The 19616-nt window shown below is 40.3% G+C and overlaps 1 protein-coding gene across 6 annotated transcripts in view; it reads left to right on the top strand.

Annotated features, from left to right (window-relative positions):
• Positions 1-19616, top strand: part of ptprk (protein tyrosine phosphatase receptor type K) — a 691044-nt gene that overhangs the window by 197519 nt on the left and 473909 nt on the right. For all 6 annotated transcript variants that reach the window (XM_063034492.1, XM_063034484.1, XM_063034476.1 and 3 more), the window contains exon 3: positions 15699-15970. In XM_063034492.1, the coding sequence (XP_062890562.1) occupies positions 15699-15970 (272 nt within the window). The remainder of the gene's footprint in view (positions 1-15698; positions 15971-19616) is intronic.

The following is a 19616-nucleotide window of genomic DNA, read 5'->3' as shown; positions in this document are numbered from 1 at the left end:
GGGGGATACCAGACTATTTGCTTTCATGCAAAGTCTCTCTTTCCAGCTTTCTAGATGTAGTGATTGTCATGGAATTTGTGCACGAGGGAGAAGTTTTTGGATGTCTTCAATCTCTCCTCAACTGATCAGAATCAGGTTTAATATCACCGGCATATGTCATGAAATTTGTTAACTTTTTGGCAGCAGTACAATGCAATACATGATAAATATAGGAAACAAAACTGAATTACAGCAATTACATTAACTAGTTAAGTTAATGTAAGTAGTTCAAAAGAAGGAAAAAAAAAGTAGTGAGGTAGTGTTCATGGGTTCAATGTCCATTTAGGAATCAGATGGCAGAGGGGATGAAACTGCTCTTGAATTGCTGCATATGTGCTTTCAGACTTCTGTGCCTCCTTCCTGAATAATCCTGAATAACAATGAGGCAACGGCACCTCCTGGAAGCCACTTTCCTGAAGTGCTGCTCCTTGAAAATCTCTTGGATGCTACAGAGGCTAGTTCCGTGATGGAGCTGACTAATTTTACAACTGTCTGAAACTTCCTTCGATCCTTTGCAGTAGTCCCGCTGTACCAGATGGTGATACAGCCAGTCCGAATGCTCTTCACGGTACACCTGTAGAAGTACTCATCTGCCTCCCACCCATGTTCTTTTCTAGAAAGGCAGTATCCCAAAACAAAAATTGCATTTTCAATTTTAAGCAGTTTCTGAATAGTTAGTATTTTGTGCCCAGTACTCTGAATATTAAATAAAGTAGCCCCAGGATCCAAAATATGATCTGAAAACATTTGGACCCTGGGTCTCACAGTTCCAATGACCTGGTTTTATCTTGACTTCCAGAGCTGTCTGTAGAGTTGACACATTTGCCTTGTGACTGTGTGTGTTTCCCCTCAGTGCCTCAGTTTCATCCCTCATCACAAATGTGCTGGTTGGCATGCTAATGGCTTAATGTAAGTTACACAGATGGATGTTAGGGGAATTATGGGGGAAAGCTAATGGACCTGTGAGGAAGACAGTAAATAATTGGGCAAATGAGCTTGACTGTTATTGCCCTGAGAGATTACAGAGACTTGATGGGCTGAATAGTCTCCCATTTAAGAAAGTGTGAGAAATATGGGCTGGACGAATCAGAATGGAAACATAGTCTAGTGTTGAGTTCATTGAACTTTTCTGAGAGTATTGTGGGATAGCGCCTTCTGGAGCCAACAAAAGAACTGATTGTGCAGGGTAAATCAATGACCTCACAGTGAAAGCATACCTAGGTGCCCTGATTAAATTTTACCATGTCTTCGAAGGCGGGAAGAATGGATGCAGGATGAGTAGTTGAAGAAAAATATGTTTAGGGAATTTTTAGAGCATGAAAGCAGAGATAAGTAAACTGAACTGGGAAACAGGATTAATGTGCTGGTCAGTCCAGGTGCAGCAGCAGTAGAGAGAGATTTTCAGAATACACAGTTTCAGAAATTCCAAAAAATTTGGACATTGCAAAATTGTGACATTTTAGGAAGAAAAATTCACAGGGCAGGAGACCCCCTTAACTGAAGAAAGGACAAAGGTGGTATCACAGGTAAAGCTTATTGTGCAAAGACAGATAACAGGTCACAATTTAAAAAAAAGTGCTAAAAGCTTAATTTGTCCATCACATAAATTGCTTAAATTGCTTCCCTTCCCTTAAATTGCGATCCCCTTCACCAGAGATGCTGCCCCTCCATGGACACCCCATACACCCCAAAAATCTTAATAAGGGTGGAAAAATAGACTTTGTTCTAAAGCCATATGGAAATGTAAAAGCAGATAATAGAAATTTAAATATTTATAAGCTAACATATTGAATGTTGCTCCTATAAAATAGAGAATTAATAGAAAATAAGGTCTTGGCAGATTTATTAAATGGATACTTTGTAACATTCTTCACTATTGTGGTTTCCTGTACCATTCCAGAAATAGCTGAGAATTGGGGACTGGAAGGGAGGGAGAATTAAATTCATCAGGGAAATGGGACTGAGCAGATTGGAGCTGCATACTGACATCGCTCTGAATCCTGCCGGACTCATTGTTAATGAACTGATAATGCTCATACAATTTCCAAAATTCTCCAGATTTGGGGAAATATTCTGTGAGAGGAAATAGTGAATCTTTTTTATTAAAATTCTGTCTAATCTCATTAATCAGACAAGTGAAGTAATGAAAAGCAGGTCTACTGACGTTAGCCTAGCATGCATTATGAGGCAGGATTATCGGACAGAATTAATGTAGGAATCATGTTTGACTAGTTTATGATTTGAATTAATCACACATCCTGTGAATAAAGAGAGACTTGGATTTCCTGAAGATATTTGATAAGGCGCTGAAGATAAAAGCTCAAGGTATAGAAACCTAAGCTGTCCGAACTTATCTCATGAGAGAACGTACCCATTCTGACTCAGAGGTTGGCTGGTTGGCTGTCAGAAACAGAGATCAACTTAAATGGATCTTTTCCTACTTGGGAAAGTATAACCCAAGGTGTACCTATCACATACATGCCTTGGATGACGTTACTGAACGTATGGTTACTAAATTTGCTGATCACTGAAGGATGGCCAGGACAGAAAGATTGGCAGAGGAAATATGAAACTACAAAAAAAGATATGGGCAGCTTAAGTGAAAGGCAAAGAGTAAAGATCAAAATGGAGCATTATGAGGGAATATATTAATTTATTTTTGGCAAAATGTGAAGAGCTGAAGGCTATAATACAGGCACAGCAAGTGATGGGGAAGCGAACATTGTTTATTGCTTGAGAAATTGAGTTTAGAAGTCTAACAGCTTTGCTTCAGTAATGTAAGGAGTTGGTGAGTCCATATTTGAAGTATTGGATACATCTCCTATCAGATTCCTTCGTTTCCAGTTCTTTACCTTTACTACCCACCTGGCTCCACCGATCGCCTTCTAGCTATCTCCCTTTTCCGCCCCCTACCTTTTTATTTTGGCATCTTTCCCCTTTGTTTTCCAGTCCAGCCTGAAGCATCAACTGTTTATTAATTTCCATTGATGTTGCTCGTCCTGCTATGTGTATTGTGTCAGATACATTACTGGTTCCCCTTTCAAAAAAAAAAGGGGTGGGTTGCAAGTCGTTCAGAGAAAGTTTACCAGACAGAATGGGTACGTCCTCTCATGAGGCAAGGTTCTACAGCTTAGGCTTGTTCGTTCGTTATGTACCATGTTGTATGACATGGGCGATCATGGTCTCTCTATTACCTTATTCTGGGCAATATCTTTACAACATTGGTGACCCCAGCCATGATCAATACTCTTCAGAGATTGTCTGCCTGGCATCAGTGGTCGCATAACCAGGACTTGTGACATGCACCAGCTGCTCATACGGCCATCCACCACCTGCTCCCGTGGCTTCTCTTGACCCTAATTGGGGGACTGAGCAGGTGCTACATCTTGCCCAAGAGTGATCTGCAGGCTCGCAAGGGGAAGGAGCGCCTTACACCTCCTTTGGTGGAGATGTATCTGCACCCCTCTACCAGTAGAATTTAGAAGAATGAGAGGGGATTTCACTGCTGCATCAGATCCTGCAGTGCAGATGGAATGAGAGGGCCACTTATCCTATTGTAGAAGAATCCAGAATTCAGGGCTTCTGTTTTAAATTAACTGGAAAGCCTTTAAGACAAAGATAATGTTCAATTTTCTTTGATATTTTGAAAGTTTTGTGAAATTATGTTCTGGCTGTGGGAACAGAGGCACACTCTTAGTAAGAAAGGGGATGAAAACTAACCACCGATTGAGGTTGCAGTCAAATCAGCCGTGATCTTTTCAGTTCAAATCCAAGATGAAGTTTATTGTTGTCATGGGTATATATTCACAGAGTATACAGTGGTGCTGTGGTGCTAGAAAGTTCGTGAACCCTGTAGAATTTTCTCTACCTCTGCATAAATATGACCTAAATTGTGATCGGATCTTCATGCAAGTCCTAAAACTAGATAGAGAGAGCCCAAGTAAATAAGTAACACAAAAAGACTTGTTTCTTTATTGAGAAAAGTTATCTAGTGTTACATGGATTTGTTGGGAAAAGTATGCGAACCTTTGCTTTCAGTAACTGGTGTTGTACAGCAATAACTTCAACCAAGCACTTCTACTAACTGTTGATCGGTCCTGCACATCAGCTTGGAACTTCAGGCCGTTCCTCCTCACAAAACTGCATCCGCTCTGAGGTATTATTGGGCAGGACTTTGACGCAGTCATTCCAAAACACACATTTTCTTCTTTTTAAACCATTCTGTGTTGATTTACTCTTGTCTTTCGGATCATTTTCTTGTTGTATTATCCACCTTCTATTAAGCTTCAGGTGACAGACTGCTAGCCTGACATTCTCCTGTAAAATGTCTTGATACAATTTTGAATTCATTGGTTTTTTGTGATGTTTATTTAATTGGGTTCTCATTACCTAGTTTTAGGAATTGTGTAAAGATCTGATCACATTTTAGGTCATACTTATGCAGAAATAGAGAAAATTTTACAGGGTTCATAAATTTTCTCGCACCACTGTAAGTAAATGCTATCAATTTTGATGTTTTTGCAGCATCAGAACAGCGCATAACAAGACAAAAACAAGTTAACCTGAGTTTAAATTAACATAAATTGTATGCACACATGAGCAAAATAACACTGAAAAGTTGAGAAAAAGGGAGAAAAAGTAGTGTTTAGGCTTTTCAGGTTTGTTCAAGATCTGATGGCAGTCGGCAAAAAGCTGTTGTTGAACCTCTAGATATGGGGCAGGCTCCTGTGCCTCCTGCTTGATGTCAGCATTGAGAAAAAGACATGGTCTAGTTTGTGAGTGTTCCTCCTGATCAATGCCACTTGTTCCAAGACATCAACTCTTGAAGTCCTCAATGGTAAATGCGATGGAACTTGCTGAGTCCGGCACTTTTAATTGGCTGAACAAGGCAAAGCTCATCCTCCAGATTTCTGTATTGGTCTATATGCTCCCGTCTTCTAGGTTAGTGCATGAATTCACACCAAAGTACCTACCGTCAAGTTTCGTTACTTGGGCAGAGATTTGTTCTGCTCAGACTGTTGTAATTTGCAGACTATATCCATTTATTTTTAAGCAGTATTGAATAAGGAGAGTCCTTGGGAAATGGAAATTAAGTTACAGCAACTTTTGAAGAATGCAGAGTAGCAAATGGTTGTATATTATTTTACCCTTAATTTAGAATAAGAGAAGAAAGGTTGCATAATATAAATGATGAAATAATTCCGTCCTCTCCCCTCCTATTCCCCACTCTCACCTTTTACCTCTTCTCACCTGCCTATCACCTCCCTTGGGGTCCCCTCCTCCTTCCTTTTCTCCTGTGGTCCACTTTCCTTTCCGATCAGATTCTTTCTTCTCTAGCCCTTTATCTTTGCCATCTACCTGCCTTTACCTGTCAACTTCTAGCTATCCTTCTTTCCGTCTCACCATATTTTTATTTGGTGTCTTCCTCCTCCTCTTCCAATTGCCTGGATGGGTTTCGGCCTGAAATGTCAACATTTTATTCATTTCCATAATGTTGCCTGACCTGCTGAGTTCCTCCTGCACTCTGGATTGCCAGCATCTGCAGAATTTATCGTGTTCTTCATGATATAAATGCTGCACTTAAAAGCTGCTCCGTTTACTTGGAACTGGCATGATCAATTGACAATTTAAACAGTCATCTTTATTCTAGCTTGGAGTTGTGCCATAGTAATGAAAATAGATGTGCAGTTTTGCTGGATATGAAAAGCATATAGAAACATATTTTAACGGCAAAATAGATATTTCATAGCAGATGAAAAGTCACTGAAAACTATCTCAATTTTTTTCATTTTTCTGCTGGGACTTAAGTTTTCAAAACACTTTCTTAAGTAGTTGTCAGCTTTTTTCAGAAATTTCTCTTCCCATTATTAATGGCAAGAAAGTGCTGCACAGTGGGTGTTCTCCCATACGCAGTAGTCCCAAAAGGAGAAGGACCATGTTCAGTATGTTGGCTCTACATTCCCACCTGCTGGAAAAACAAAACAGGTGTACACATGGATAATGGAGATGCCCAGGCTTGACTTTGATCAGTAATCACTTAAACGGCGAAAGATTGTTGCGATAGCAGATACACCACCATTGGGCACATCTGCAAGGAGTGCCACCACAAGAAAGCAGCATCCAGGCAATGTTCTCTTTTCGCTGCTGCCGTCGGGAAGGAGGCACAGGAGCCTTGGGTCCCAAACCAGCAGGTTCAGGAACAATTTTTACCTTTCAGCCATTAGGCACCAGATAACTTTACTCACCCGAACACTGAGCTGATCACTGAAGGCAACCTGTAGAATCACTTTAAAGTGCTCTACAGATCTTTGTCAGTATGTATGTATCTATCTATCTATCAGCATTTGCACAGTTTGTCTTTTGCACATTGGTTGCTTATTCTTTGTTTTTCATTGGCTCAAGAAAGTGAATCTCGGTGGTATATGGTGACATGTATGTTCTTTGATAATACATTTACTTTGAACATTGTATAAAATGATCTTAAGAGAAGGATGAAAAACAAAATGTGACATTTTTCATTCACCTGTTTTTGAAATCTGATCATTAAGCGATAACAGATATGATGGATCCGATATTTTGCATCTGTTCCATTGGCCTGGCTGGTTGTCATGCCTGATATGTCTTACAAGCTCTTAAGTGTCACGTGAAAACAGATGTAAACCAATCCAGCTATTCCAAACAAGAGAAAATCTGCAAATGCTGGAAATCCAAGCAACACTCACAAAATGCTGGAAGAACTCAGCAGGCCTGGCAGCATCTGTGGAAAAGAGTGCAGTCGACTTTTCGGGCCAAGACCCTTCAACAGGACTGGAGAAAGAAAATGATGAGTCAGAGTAAGAAGTTGGGGTTTGGGGAGGAAGAAACACGAGGTGATAGGTGAAATTTTTTGAAGGTGAATCCATCGGTGCCTTTGGGACGATAGTTAAATGTGCCAAGTAACCTGAGATGAGTTAGCATAGGCAATATTAGAATTTATCCTGGGAATTTATTTTCAATACATCTTTCTCGACTACACAGATTTATCATCTTAGCTGCTTAGGAACTGAGACATTTCTCTTTGTTATTTAATTTGTTGACCAATTCAATCTGTGGAAAAAAAGTTAAATGATACCATTCCAGGAAGTGACATGATTGTTTTGTTTTGACACAGTGATTATTGCTGGCAGGAGAGAATCTGGGTGGTGAATTTATATTTCTAGTAATCCTCTCTGTGTTTTTTCTTTTCACTCTGCTGCCTGTAGTTATACTTGCTGCCATCTAATTTTAATCAGTTTCCATGATTAGTATTTGACTCATTTTTAATAAATCTGGATTTATAATGCACATTCATTTTCCCTTTGTGAACCTAGTCATAACTCTCAAGGTGCTTAACTCTCAGCAGCTCAGATTTTGTGGGTGATAAGTTTATGGAATGTGATTAGCTTTACTGATATTGCAAAATTCTCAAATAAAATGGCAAGATTGATTTCTTGGTTTTCATTACCATCTAAGATTGGGCACATTTTTATCTTAATCTTTCTGCAAAAGAATAATAAATTAGATCATGTATAGCATTCCTAGACGTTTCTAAGCCAAACTGGATATTCACAATTGTATTGTTGTATCTACAGTGAAGTCTGTATCTATGTGACATGAACATTCATTTAAAAATATATGTGAAACCATGCTCAAGTGACCTCATATTTGAAATTTCAATAAGGTGGAAAGCAGAATTCGATGCTTCGGATGCAGATTCTTGATTCAGAATTTAGTAGGAAAATAAGAACACAGGCTTTAAAAAACAGAAGGATTTAAAGAAAATGTTCAACTTAATCAAAAATATCTGTAGTCCAATAATGCAAATACGAGGAAATCTGCAGATGCTGGAAATTCAAGCAATACACACAAAATGCTGGTGGAACACAGCAGGCCAGGCAGCATCTATAGGGAGAGGTACAGTCGACATATAGGAAGAGCTCTCCTGACGAAAGGTCTCGGCCTGAAATGTCGACTGTACCTCTTCCTATAGATGCTGCTTGGCCTGCTGCGTTCCACCAGCATTTTGTGTGTGTTGCTATAGTCCAATAATACTTAAATTTGAATTTATATTTCACTCTTGCTGGTGACTGCATTTGTTCTGTCTGTTCATTTAGTCCTTTGTGAAACCATTGGATTGATACTTTACCTCACTGTACTGTACTTTCTGTTTGAGGATTAAGATCTAAATTCCTAAAGTAGGCTGAGATTAAATTAATATATTACTTCCTATTGAATTTCCTATCTTTCTTGGCCTGTCCCAAAAGAATCTAATATTTCTCACAGCCAGTGTGTTAAATAGGAATAATTGGAATGTTCGGGTCTTCGGGGGGGCGGGGTGGTAGGGATGATTTTTTTTATACCTTAGCTCGTACTATGTGCATTTGTAGTATGACAGAGCAACAACTTTCTCAATAAATTGAATTAATCTTTTGAAAATAAGAAAAAAAATGAAGCGGAACGTAGAAAGTGAAGTACAAATGAAGCCATTTGGCTATTCAAGCCTGCCCTACTGTTCAAGGTTCAAAATAAATTTATTATTAAAGCACATATGGCCACCATCTACAACCCTGACACAAACAAGAGAAAATCTGCAGATGGTCGAAATCCAAGCAACACACACAAAATACTGGAGGAACTTGGCAGGCCAGGCTTTATCCAGGAAAAGAGTACAGTCAACGTTTCGGGCCGAAACACTTCGGCAGGGCTGAGATTAGTTTTCTTGTGGGCATACATAGGAAATCCAAGAAACGATTGAATCAGTGAAAGACTGCACCCAACAGGTTAGACAACCAATGTGCAAAAGTCAACAATCTATGCAAGCACAAAGGAAATAATAGTAAGTAATAAATATTGAGAACATGAGATGAACATGAGAACAAGTCCTTGAAATTGAGTTCTTTGGTTGTGGGACAGTTCAGTGTTGGTGTGAGTGAAGTTATCCCCTCTGGTTCAAGAGCCTTGTGTTTGAGGTGCAGATCCTGAGGCTCCTGTACCTTCCTGATGGCAGCAGTGAGAAGAAGAGTGTAGACTGGGTTGTGGGAGTCCTAGATGATGGATGCTGTTTCTCTGCGACAGCACTGCGTGTAGATGTTCTCAATGGTGTATCCACTACTTTGTAGGTTTTTCTATTCAAGTGCATTAGTGTTTCCATACCAGACCACGATTCAACCAGCCACTATACTCTTCACCACATGTCCATCGAAGTTTCTCCAAGTTTTGGATGTCATACTGAATCTTCACAAACTTCTCAGGAAGTAATGACAATGCAGTGCTTTCTTCATAAGGCACTTATGTGCTGAGCTAAGATTGATCCTCAAAGAATGATAGAACCGAGGAACTTAAATTTGATAACCCTTTCCACTTCTGATCTCCTGATGAGGATTGGCTCATAGACCTCAGGTTTCCTCCTCCTGAAGTCAATAATCATCTCCTTAGTCTTGTTGACATTGAGTGAGAGGTTGGTGTTGTGGAACCACTCAGCCAGATTTTCAATCTCCCTCCTACATGCTGGTTCATCACCACCTTTGATTTGGCCAACAATAGTCATGTTGTCAGCAAACTTAACTATGGCATCGGAGGTGTGCTTAGTCTCACAGTCATAGGTATAAAACAAGTGGAGCGGGGGTCTAAGCACACAGCCTTGTGGTGCACCTGTGCTGATGAAGAATGTAGAGGAGATGTTTTTGGCAAGTGAGGAAATCAAGGACCCAATTGCACAAGGAGGTATTGAGGCCAAGGTCTTAAAACTTATTGATTAGTTTTGAGTGGATGTTTATACTAAATGCTGAGCTGCAGTCAGTAAAGAGCATCCTGATGTATGCATCTTTGCTGTCCAGATGTTGCAGGGTTGAGTGAAGTGCTAGTATAATGGCATCTGCTGTGGGACCTGTTGGAGCAGTAGGCAAATTGGAGCGGAGATGGGCAAGATGGTGTTGGTAGACCATGGCAGCGGGTTGCGGGCTGCTTACAACACTTCTAAATTTTCTTCTTCTGAATTATTCTCACTGCAATCTGCAGCTTGTAATTTCCCTCTAAGCAAAACAGTTTTGAACAATCATAATGAACAAGCGATTTCACGATCTTCTGAAGGACTCAACGGACTTGCCTCTTAAGCATGCAGCTACGGCACTGTGAAGTGGACAAAGGTACATTGCCATGGCCGGAAGAGAGGGAGGAGGGGAGAACCCCAAGCCAGACTGAAACACCAAGGAATGCAAGTTTCTCTACCCAACATCTTTTTTACCAAATGTACGGTTGCTGGAGAACAAGGTTAAGGACCTAAGGGCAAGGTTGCGGTTTCAGAAGGAAATGGGCTCTCTCCAGACGCACAAGATGTATTGATAAGACCCAAAGGCTTCTTGATACTCAGTATGTACTGGTCTGCTGATTGGGAGAAGGCAAAAGGTGGGGATCTGTGCGGCTATCTTAATACGATTATTGCTGATTGTGTCTGCTTTCTCAAGTGATTTTAACCTTCAGTAGTTACTGCTGATCCTGTCCACTTTCTCAGCTGATTTTAACCTTCTGACACTTATGATTTTCCATTTGTTAGTGTACTCAATGAGCATCCACTGAATTTCAAAAATTGCACCAAGGAATGGATGACACATTTTCCTTGGATCTAGACCATCCAATTGGTTGAAACAACCTACTGGCAATCTTCACTGTTAAGCCTTCCAGAATCTTGCATATCTCAATGATATGCCTGCTCATTCTACTGGACATTAGTATGCACAGGCCTATCATTCTCACTTTCCTGTGGAGCAATCCATTAGGCAGACATCCCACCCTGCAAAAACTCATTTCAGGGAGGTAGCACCCCCGCCCCCCGCAACCCCATATCCCCACTCCCCCCACGGTCAACCTCCGAGGGTGTATGTAATACTTTGTTTAGTGATTTTGTCTAATCTGTTAACTAAGTTGGGTATATGCAGAAAATGTGACATTAAATATGTACTTATATTATCATGTTTATTCTATTACAACTTTAAGCAAGTCTACAGGAAGTTTGGCCTCATCACGTAGGACATCAATAGCGTAGTTCCTTAGCAGCTAGTCAGCTAGTTTTAATAACGTTAGCTTTGCTAATGAACGAATAACACCTGTTAAACTCACCTCAACATGTCTTTTGCATTTTAACCCACCATGGACAATAGAAAAGTCACTGTTGCAAACAGTGCAGCGAGCAGCTCTGTCATTATTTTTGAGGTCGACTGTAAAGCCCGCCCACAGAGAAAACTGATAGGTCTACTTAGCAGGGGTCCGCAATCGTTTTTGCACCGCAGACCGGTTTAATATTGACAATAGTCTTGCCGACCAGGGGCGGGGGTGTTAATCACACCCGGAATATCGGTGATAAGTCAATCACATCATAACATTTTCAGTAACTTTTGGATATTAAGCACACAGCACATATTTTCCCCGTATGAACATATAAAATTATTGCAACACAGCAATATCGCTGAATCAGTGGGAGCCCTGGGCTTGTTTTCCTGCAACAACATGATCCTATCGAGGGGTGATGGGAGACAGTGATACTCGAAGGGGGTTCCTTATGTCCAGTGTATTCCGGAATTTAGTTTTCGTTGCATTCATTGCAGAAAACTCCGCTTCACAGAGATATGTTGAACATGGAAGCAACGTTTTCAGTGCTTTTGTGGCTATCTCAGGATATTTAGCCTTGTCTTTGATCCAGAATGCTGGCAGAGATGTTATGTCAAACATACTTTTCAGCCCACCGTCATTTGCAAGCTCGAGGAGTTGATCTTTTTCCCGCGCTGAAATGGATGATTCACTGGGGACATTCACAAATGGGTCACGGACCCATTCCTTTGCATGTCTCGGGTCACTGATGACCTCGCATGCGTTCAATTTCAACAATGTGTGACAGGGAATGAGGAAAGGTGCAGCTGACTGATATCGTTTCCTCGTGGCCCGGTGGTTGGGGACCATGCTTAGCATGAAGAAAGACCAATCAGGATGCTCCCTTTCCCTGTCTCTCTCTCAGGATATTGTATATAATTTCTGCGTGTCAGGGAGCCACTATCAATATGTGGGAGATTCACGGAACTTCCGGGAGAGATATCCTTCAGTTGTTTTGGATTTGAAACTGTACATAGCACTCCAAATGAGGTTCCAGCTGGACCGAATGATTTTTATAGATGTTCAGTAAAGAACATTGTGACTTGTTGCATTACCTCTTGGTTTGGAGGCTCCATTGCACATGATTGAATGAGGCTGCACAGGGTTGTAGACTTACCCAGCTCCATCACAGGCACAAGCCCTCCCCACCTTCCAGGACATCTTCAAAAGGCAGAACCTCAAGAAAGTAGTGTCCTTCATTAAGGACCCTCACCACCTGGGACATTCCCTCTTGTACATTTCACAATATATAAACCTGGTTCCTGGTAACTTAAATGATTTTCTGAAAATCCAAATATACTAATTACAATATTTCTCCTCCATATCAACTCAACTAGTTACATCCTTGGGAAGTTGTGTTAGATTTGTCAAATTGATCTCTGGTGTACCATTTTTTTTGTCTCTTTCTTGAAATGGGATGTTACATATTCCCTGCTGGGACTGTTCCAGAATCTTGAAAATTTTGAAGGGTCAGCATTTATGTATTCAATGTCTGCATGAACCTGGGATGCTGGCCAGTGTATCTAAAGTATTTGTCTGGTTTTAGTTTCATTACAAAAGCTGCTGGGAAGTATAGTATTCATAATTAGTCATCAGATTATGTAAGTCTTTGGCTGGTGTCCATATTGCAACTAAACTCCAACGCATGAACACTAGCTCACTATTTTTGCTCTCTTTCTGCATTATTTAATCTAATTTTTAAAATGTTTCTTATTGCAATTCATTTTTGTTGTACTGCTGCAAAACAATAAATTTCATGACATATGTCAGCGATATTAATTTTGATTCTGCTTTTGTCTGTGCCGTCCGCAGAGATATTGGAAGCTGGCACACAGTTTTACTTGCATGCTTTCTGTCTTAAGGATAGTAAAATCTCTAATATATTGAAATTTAAATAATTTGTGTTTTTTTAAAAGTTTGCAAATTCCATGAGCTGTGAAATATGGTAGTTTTGTACAGTGTTGCCCAGTTTGTAGAATAATATTGCAGCAATTCACTTCCTCCAATATGCTGTGGCATTAATTAAAAGATGATGTTCAGACTTCATTGGGGAGGTGTAATGGAGCACTGAAGCAAAAAATGCATGTGCAGGCTTCTGGAAAAGTAAACTAATTTTTCAATTTGTATGTTGTGAAAAATAGATCATTAATCAACTAGACATATATAATTCACCTGGCCTTACATTTTCATGTCATTGCAGGCTTCTGTGTTCACATCTTTAGTTTAAAAAAAGATTAGTCTATTGGTGGAAGTACATTTGTGGTGTGGGAACTGAAGTTGACTTGTTACTGTGATGCAAACATAAAGTATAGAAAGATGATGGTGTCCAACTTGACAAGTGGATATTTTTGGTGAAGTCCTGGTATTTGGCTGTAGATTCAGGAAGGTGTATATTCACTAATTTGCCCTTAGTAATTTTTTTTTGGTGTGCACCATGTTTCATTCTTATAGTTTATAATATTGAAAATGCCGTCCTGAAAAAAAATGTTAAAACAATTAACAAAAAACATTTTATGAATATTTTCTGAATGAATTACAGTGCTTAATTGGCTTGAAAGCCACTGCTGTTATTACTAGTTCTGTCAGTGCAATTTGCTCGTAAATTACATTACTTGTTCAATTAACTTTACTTCTGTGCTGGTTTACCAAAACTGTTTCATACCCTTATTATTGAGTACTGATTAAGGAACTAAATATATCTAATTTTAACCTGACGCAGAACATAAAACATTAGAGGGTGCTATATTTGCATTTGGGTCCAAGGACACACTTGTGGTTGTCTCACTGTTCATAGTTAGAGATTCAAACTGCTGAACAGATGTGTTGGAGTAATGACAGATTGCTCAGATTGCAGTGTAAGGCCTTGCCTGATGTTAAAGCATTAGGGCTAACAGATTGTGCAAATGTCAAAAGTAAACACTATTTTCTGTTCCAGTGAATTTATTCTGAGCTAATACTTAAGGCCTTTTCTGACATTTGAGGTGTTCATTCCACTTCTACCTAGGATGAATCAATTGTAGTTACTTGGAACTACTTTCTAACTGGACAATAGTTTGAAGTGTCTATTTGAAATTTGAAGTGAAGAGTCTATTCTTTAACAATTAAATATGCATGTAGGCAGTTTAGTGTCTCAGACTTGTTTTGCATTTAGTGATTAGTTACCTGTCTCGTTTCTTTCAATCCCGGGGTAACAAACACATATAAATCTCTGATCTACAGTTAACTGTTGACTTTGCATCAGTTATCTTTTGTGGAAGAGTGATTCAGCTTAAACTCCATTTGTATAGAAGAATACAATAATCATATTTCTGAAAACAAAATAGATGATTTTCCACCTCAGTATCACACTCATATCCTTTGATTCTTATAAAAATCTGTTAATCTCTGTTTTTGAAAATAGTGACAGAAATTTTACACATTTCTGTTTTTTTACCTCGCCCCCCCCCCACCCCCAAGAAGATTCCACATTTTTCTATTTGACATTCCACCTACACTTCATAAATGTGGGGCAAGAGACACAAGAATAGTCCAAACATGTTAAGGACTTGGGCACATGGGATATAATGTGAGGGGATTGAGGTGATGCAGTCACTGCGGTTTTTAAAAAAATGAAGACATTGTAGGGTTTTAGTCACTGAGTGTTTAATATGATAAGAAGTTCAATAAGTTCTTAGGTAATGAAGGAGTCAGACTGCAAGAAGAATGCAGAAAGTGACAGTGAGGTCGAAGATCGGGTATGATCTAGTTTAATGCTGGAGAAGGCATGAATGGCTGTAAGGTCCACTGTGGTTTTCGAAGGATTTAAATGCCATGAATTTTAGACGGCGTGTTGAGGGACAATGAAACTTCAATCTTTCATCCCCTCAATTTTTATTTTTGTTAATTAAAATTGGTCCTTGGTTGTTTGGAACAGTAATTTCAACTCTTTGCAGTTCGTTTATTAAAATTATTTATTTTCTTTACTAGGATGTTACAGACAGAATGGAGCAAAAGAAAAGGTCAATCATAACTCCCCAATGACCCTTAAGGAATTAGCTTTTGTAGTGATTTCAAGCATTCCTTCATTTTAGTCATTTCAAATTTCGTCCCCCAAGGTTTTCCTGATGTAAAAACTTAAAATCTCTGGTTGTTAATTACATCTGGGTATCAATCAATAGCTGTATAAAAATATTAAGGTAGTTTTTATTTCTTAATCACCTTGGCTAGATCCTGTAGTTTATTGAGAAATGAACAGGAATAGCTGTCATATATAACCGCAGTTTCATTCCTGGAGTTCCTCTGAAAGAAAAATAATTCCAGATTCATTTTCTAAGTGCCCTGTTGTATTGGTAAAATGGGTTGAAACAGGAAAAGAAAACAATTAGTCATAATTTCACTGTAGCTTATGGAATAAAGCTTGCTAGATTCTCAAAAACTTGCTTATTTAATGATAATCATAGATTTTTATTATCTATGATTTGTGTAAATGTGTAATAGACGTTATTTTTCATTTCCAACAGGATCCTTCTTGATGGTTGATTCTTCCCAGCACGTGTCAGGAGAGAAATCCCGGCTCTTGCTCCCACTCATGAAAGAAAATGACACTCACTGCATCGATTTCAGTTACTGGCTGTACAGTAAGGATTACTCGAATCCAGGAGCGCTGAACATTTTTGTCCGAGTGAACAAAGGAGCTCTTGCGAATCCCATTTGGAATGTGACCGGGTCTCAGGGAAGAGAGTGGCATCGGGCTGAGTTGGCAGTTAGCACATTTTGGCCGAATGAGTATCAGGTAATGGTAAATTGATTTACTATTGTGTGTGTTCCGAGGTGCAGTGGAAAAACTTGTTCTTGCATCCTGCCCATACAGGTCATTTCATTACAGCAATACACAAGGGAAGGCAATAACAATGCAGAACAAAGTGTTACAATAACAGAGAAAGTGCAGTGCAGGTAGACAACAAGGTGCAAGGCCACAGCAAGGTAGATTTATTTATTTTATTTAGCGACACAATACAGAGTTGGCCCTTTCAGCTCTTCGAGCCATATTGCCTCAGCAACCCCACAACTCCGATTAACCCTAACCTAATCGCAGGACAATTTACGATCATTAATTGACCTATCCAGTCTGTCTTTGGACTGTGGGAGGAAACTGGAGCACCCGGGGGAAACCCATGCATTCCGCGGCGAGGATGTACAGAGAGTGCTAACAGAACGGCGTCGGAATTGAATTCTCGACTCTGGAATGCTCGGAGCTGTAATAGCGTTGCACTAACTGCAGCACCATTGCGCCCAGTTGTGAGGTCAAGAGTCCAGATGTATTCGGGGACCATAGTCTTGTAACAGTGGGATGAAAGCTCTACTTGAGATTGGTGGTATGTACTTTCAGGCTTTTGTTTCTTTTGCTCAATTCGGAGGGACAGTGAGCTGTGGAAACGTAGAATGTCCAGTGCTGGGTAGGATCTTTGATTATTTTGGCTGCTTTACCGAGGCATTGAGAAGTAGAGACAAAGTCCATGGAAGGGAGGCTAGGTTCCATCAAGTGCTGAACTGTGTCCACAACCCTCTGTAGTTTCTTGCGGTTGTCTGCAAAGATGCTGCCATAGAACACTAATGCATCTGGATAGGATACTTTCCATGGTGCATCTATAAAGATTGGTGATGGTCAAAGTGGAAATGCCAAATTTCTTTAGCCTCCTGCAGAAGTAGGGGTGCTGGTGAGCTTTCTCGGCCATGGCGTCTATGTGGTTGGACCAGTGCAGGCTCTTTGTGATGTTCACTTTGAGGAACTTAATACTCGACTCCCTTGGCCTCAACACCTTTGATATAAACAGGACCTGTTTTGTTTGGTTAACATTGAGGGAAAGGCTATTGTCATGACAGTATACCAATGGACTCTGTTATCTTCTTTCTGTACTCTGATTCATCATTATTTGAGATTTGGCCCACTGCAAAGGTATCATCTGCAAAGCTGTAAGTAAAGCGGAATCTGGCCCTACAGTTGTGAGTGTATAACGAGTAGAGAAGGGGCTGAGGATGGAGCAAAAGTGAACATTTAATTTTATTGTTTAAAATCCAATTAACTGTTATTCAAAATTCCCCTACTTGCAACTCATTACATGGCTTGTCAAACCTGATGGAGATTTACCAGAACTCAGTGTTCAGCCTAAAATTAACTTTGGGAATACAGCAATGTGCAGATCAAGCATGGTTTGCAAGCCTTATTCATGATAGGTGCCAATGCTCTTGAGATAATTCTGTCATCAAATTGGCAGTATTTAACTTAACTACAATATTTTAAAGATTGATGCCTAAATATAACAAGTGAAAATGTATGTTGCAAAAAAATCTACTGAAGATGGTCCAGTAATTATATACCAAAGGGCTTATACACTTAATTATATAACTCCTCTCTTGAGTTGAGGTGGGCTCTGCCATCTTTTTTTGACCTTTGATCCAGGGTTTGGTGAGCCTGTGGAATTTGTTGCCACAGAGGGCTGAGGAGACCATATAATTGGATGTATTTAAGGCAGAGATTGCTAGGTTCCTGACAGCTAAGTGGATTAAGGATTGTGAGGAAACAGCAGGAGAATGGGGTTGGACAAATTGATCAGCCATGTTTGAATGATGGAACAGACTCAATGGACAAATGGCCTAATTCTGCTCTGGTATTTTATGGTCCTCTGCCCCGCTTACCTTTTACATATCAATGATACTTGATGTGTTTCACATCTCTGCAAGCCAGTGTTCTAACTTAAAAATCATATTGGTGCTTGTAGTCCTTACACTGCATCTTGATTAAAATTTTGATCGTTGTTTATAAATATTACTGTGGCTTCTTCCTCCTCTTCCACTCTCATTTGCTCCATTATTATGACCAGCCTCAAAATCTGAACTTTTCTAATTCCATGTTCTTAAGCATTCCTAATATTAATTGTTCCAGCATTAGTGGTCAGGACTCGGCCTTCTGATCCCAAGCACTGGAATCCCTCCCTAAACTTCTCCACCTCCTTCCTCTTTTAAGCCAAACCTTGTGCTTGCACCTCTGTCAAGCTTTTGGCCATTTTTCACAATAACTCAGCATGCCTTCCAACCTATCGCAGTCACTCTTCCAGAACTACTCACTTCATACTTCCCACTGCCACCTGCCTGAGACTGAAACAGACAGTTACAAATTAAAGCAATGCACACAAATTGCTGGAGGAACTCAGCAGGCCAGGCAACATCTATGGAAAAGAGTAAACAGTTGACATTTTGGACTGAGACCATTAGACACAGGAGCAGAATTCGGCCGTTTGTCCCAATCGAGTTTGATCTGTCTCCTCAACCCCATTCCCAAGCCTTCTCCCCATAACCTTTGATGCTGTGTCCAATCATGAACCTATCCATCTCTGCCTTAAATACACCCAACAACCTGGCCTCCAAGCTGCTTGTGGTAATAAAGTCTGCAAATTCACCACCCTCTGTTTTAAATGGAAGCCCCTCTATCCCGAGGCTGTGTCCTTTTGTCTTCGACTCCCCCACCATGGAAAACATCCTTTCCACATCTACTCTGTCTAGGTCTTTCAACAATCAAAAGGTTTCAATGAGATTCCTCTCCCCCCCCCACCCAATCTGAGTACAGACTCAGATCCATCAAATGTTCCTCATATGATAACCATTTCATCAGGTCTGGGGAGTAAAAAGATGAGAAGTTGGAGGAAGAAGGTGGGTGGAGGTGAAAAAGAAGCACACGGTGGTAGGTGATGGTATTAACTGGGAGAGGGGGAAAGGTGAGATTAAGAGCTGGGAAGTTGATTGGTGAAAGAGATAAAGGACTGGAGAAGGGAGAATCTGATACGAGAGGGTAGAAGACCATGGAGGAAAGGGAAACGGGAGGAGCGTCAGAGGGAGGTGGTGGGCAGGTAAGGAGATAAGGTGAGAGAGGGGACTGGGAGGGTGGGGTAATTACTGGAAGTTCAAGAAATTGATGTTCATGCAATCCGGTTGGAGGCTACCCAGACAGAATATAAAGTCTTGCTCCTCCAACCCGAGTGTGACCTCATCGCGGCAGTAGAGGAGGCCATGGACTGACAAGTCAGAATGGGAAGTAGATTTGAAATGTGTGGCCACCGGGAGGTCCTGCTTTTTCTGGCGGATGGAGCATAGGTGTTCTCTGAAGTGGTCTTCCGATCTATGTCTGGTCTCACCGATATACAGGAGGCCGCACCGGGAGCACGAGATAAAGTGGATGACCCCAGCAGCCTCACAGGTGCCTCACCTGGAAGAACTTTTTGTGGCCTTGAATGGTGTGAGGAGTAGGGGTAGGGATAGGTCTAGCACCTGTTCTGCTTGCAAGGATAAATATCAGGAGGGAACATTAAATTAGTTTAACAAATTACATCCTCTTAACCCTGTGAGTGTACTCTCTGTGCCTTGCTGTCTTAGATAATTGATAC

This window comes from Mobula hypostoma, chromosome 2 (genome assembly GCF_963921235.1).
Source record: "Mobula hypostoma chromosome 2, sMobHyp1.1, whole genome shotgun sequence".
Taxonomy (NCBI): Eukaryota; Metazoa; Chordata; class Chondrichthyes; order Myliobatiformes; family Myliobatidae; genus Mobula; species Mobula hypostoma.
The sequence above is the reverse complement of the archived record's forward strand: the minus strand, read 5'-3'. Positions and strand labels throughout refer to the sequence as shown.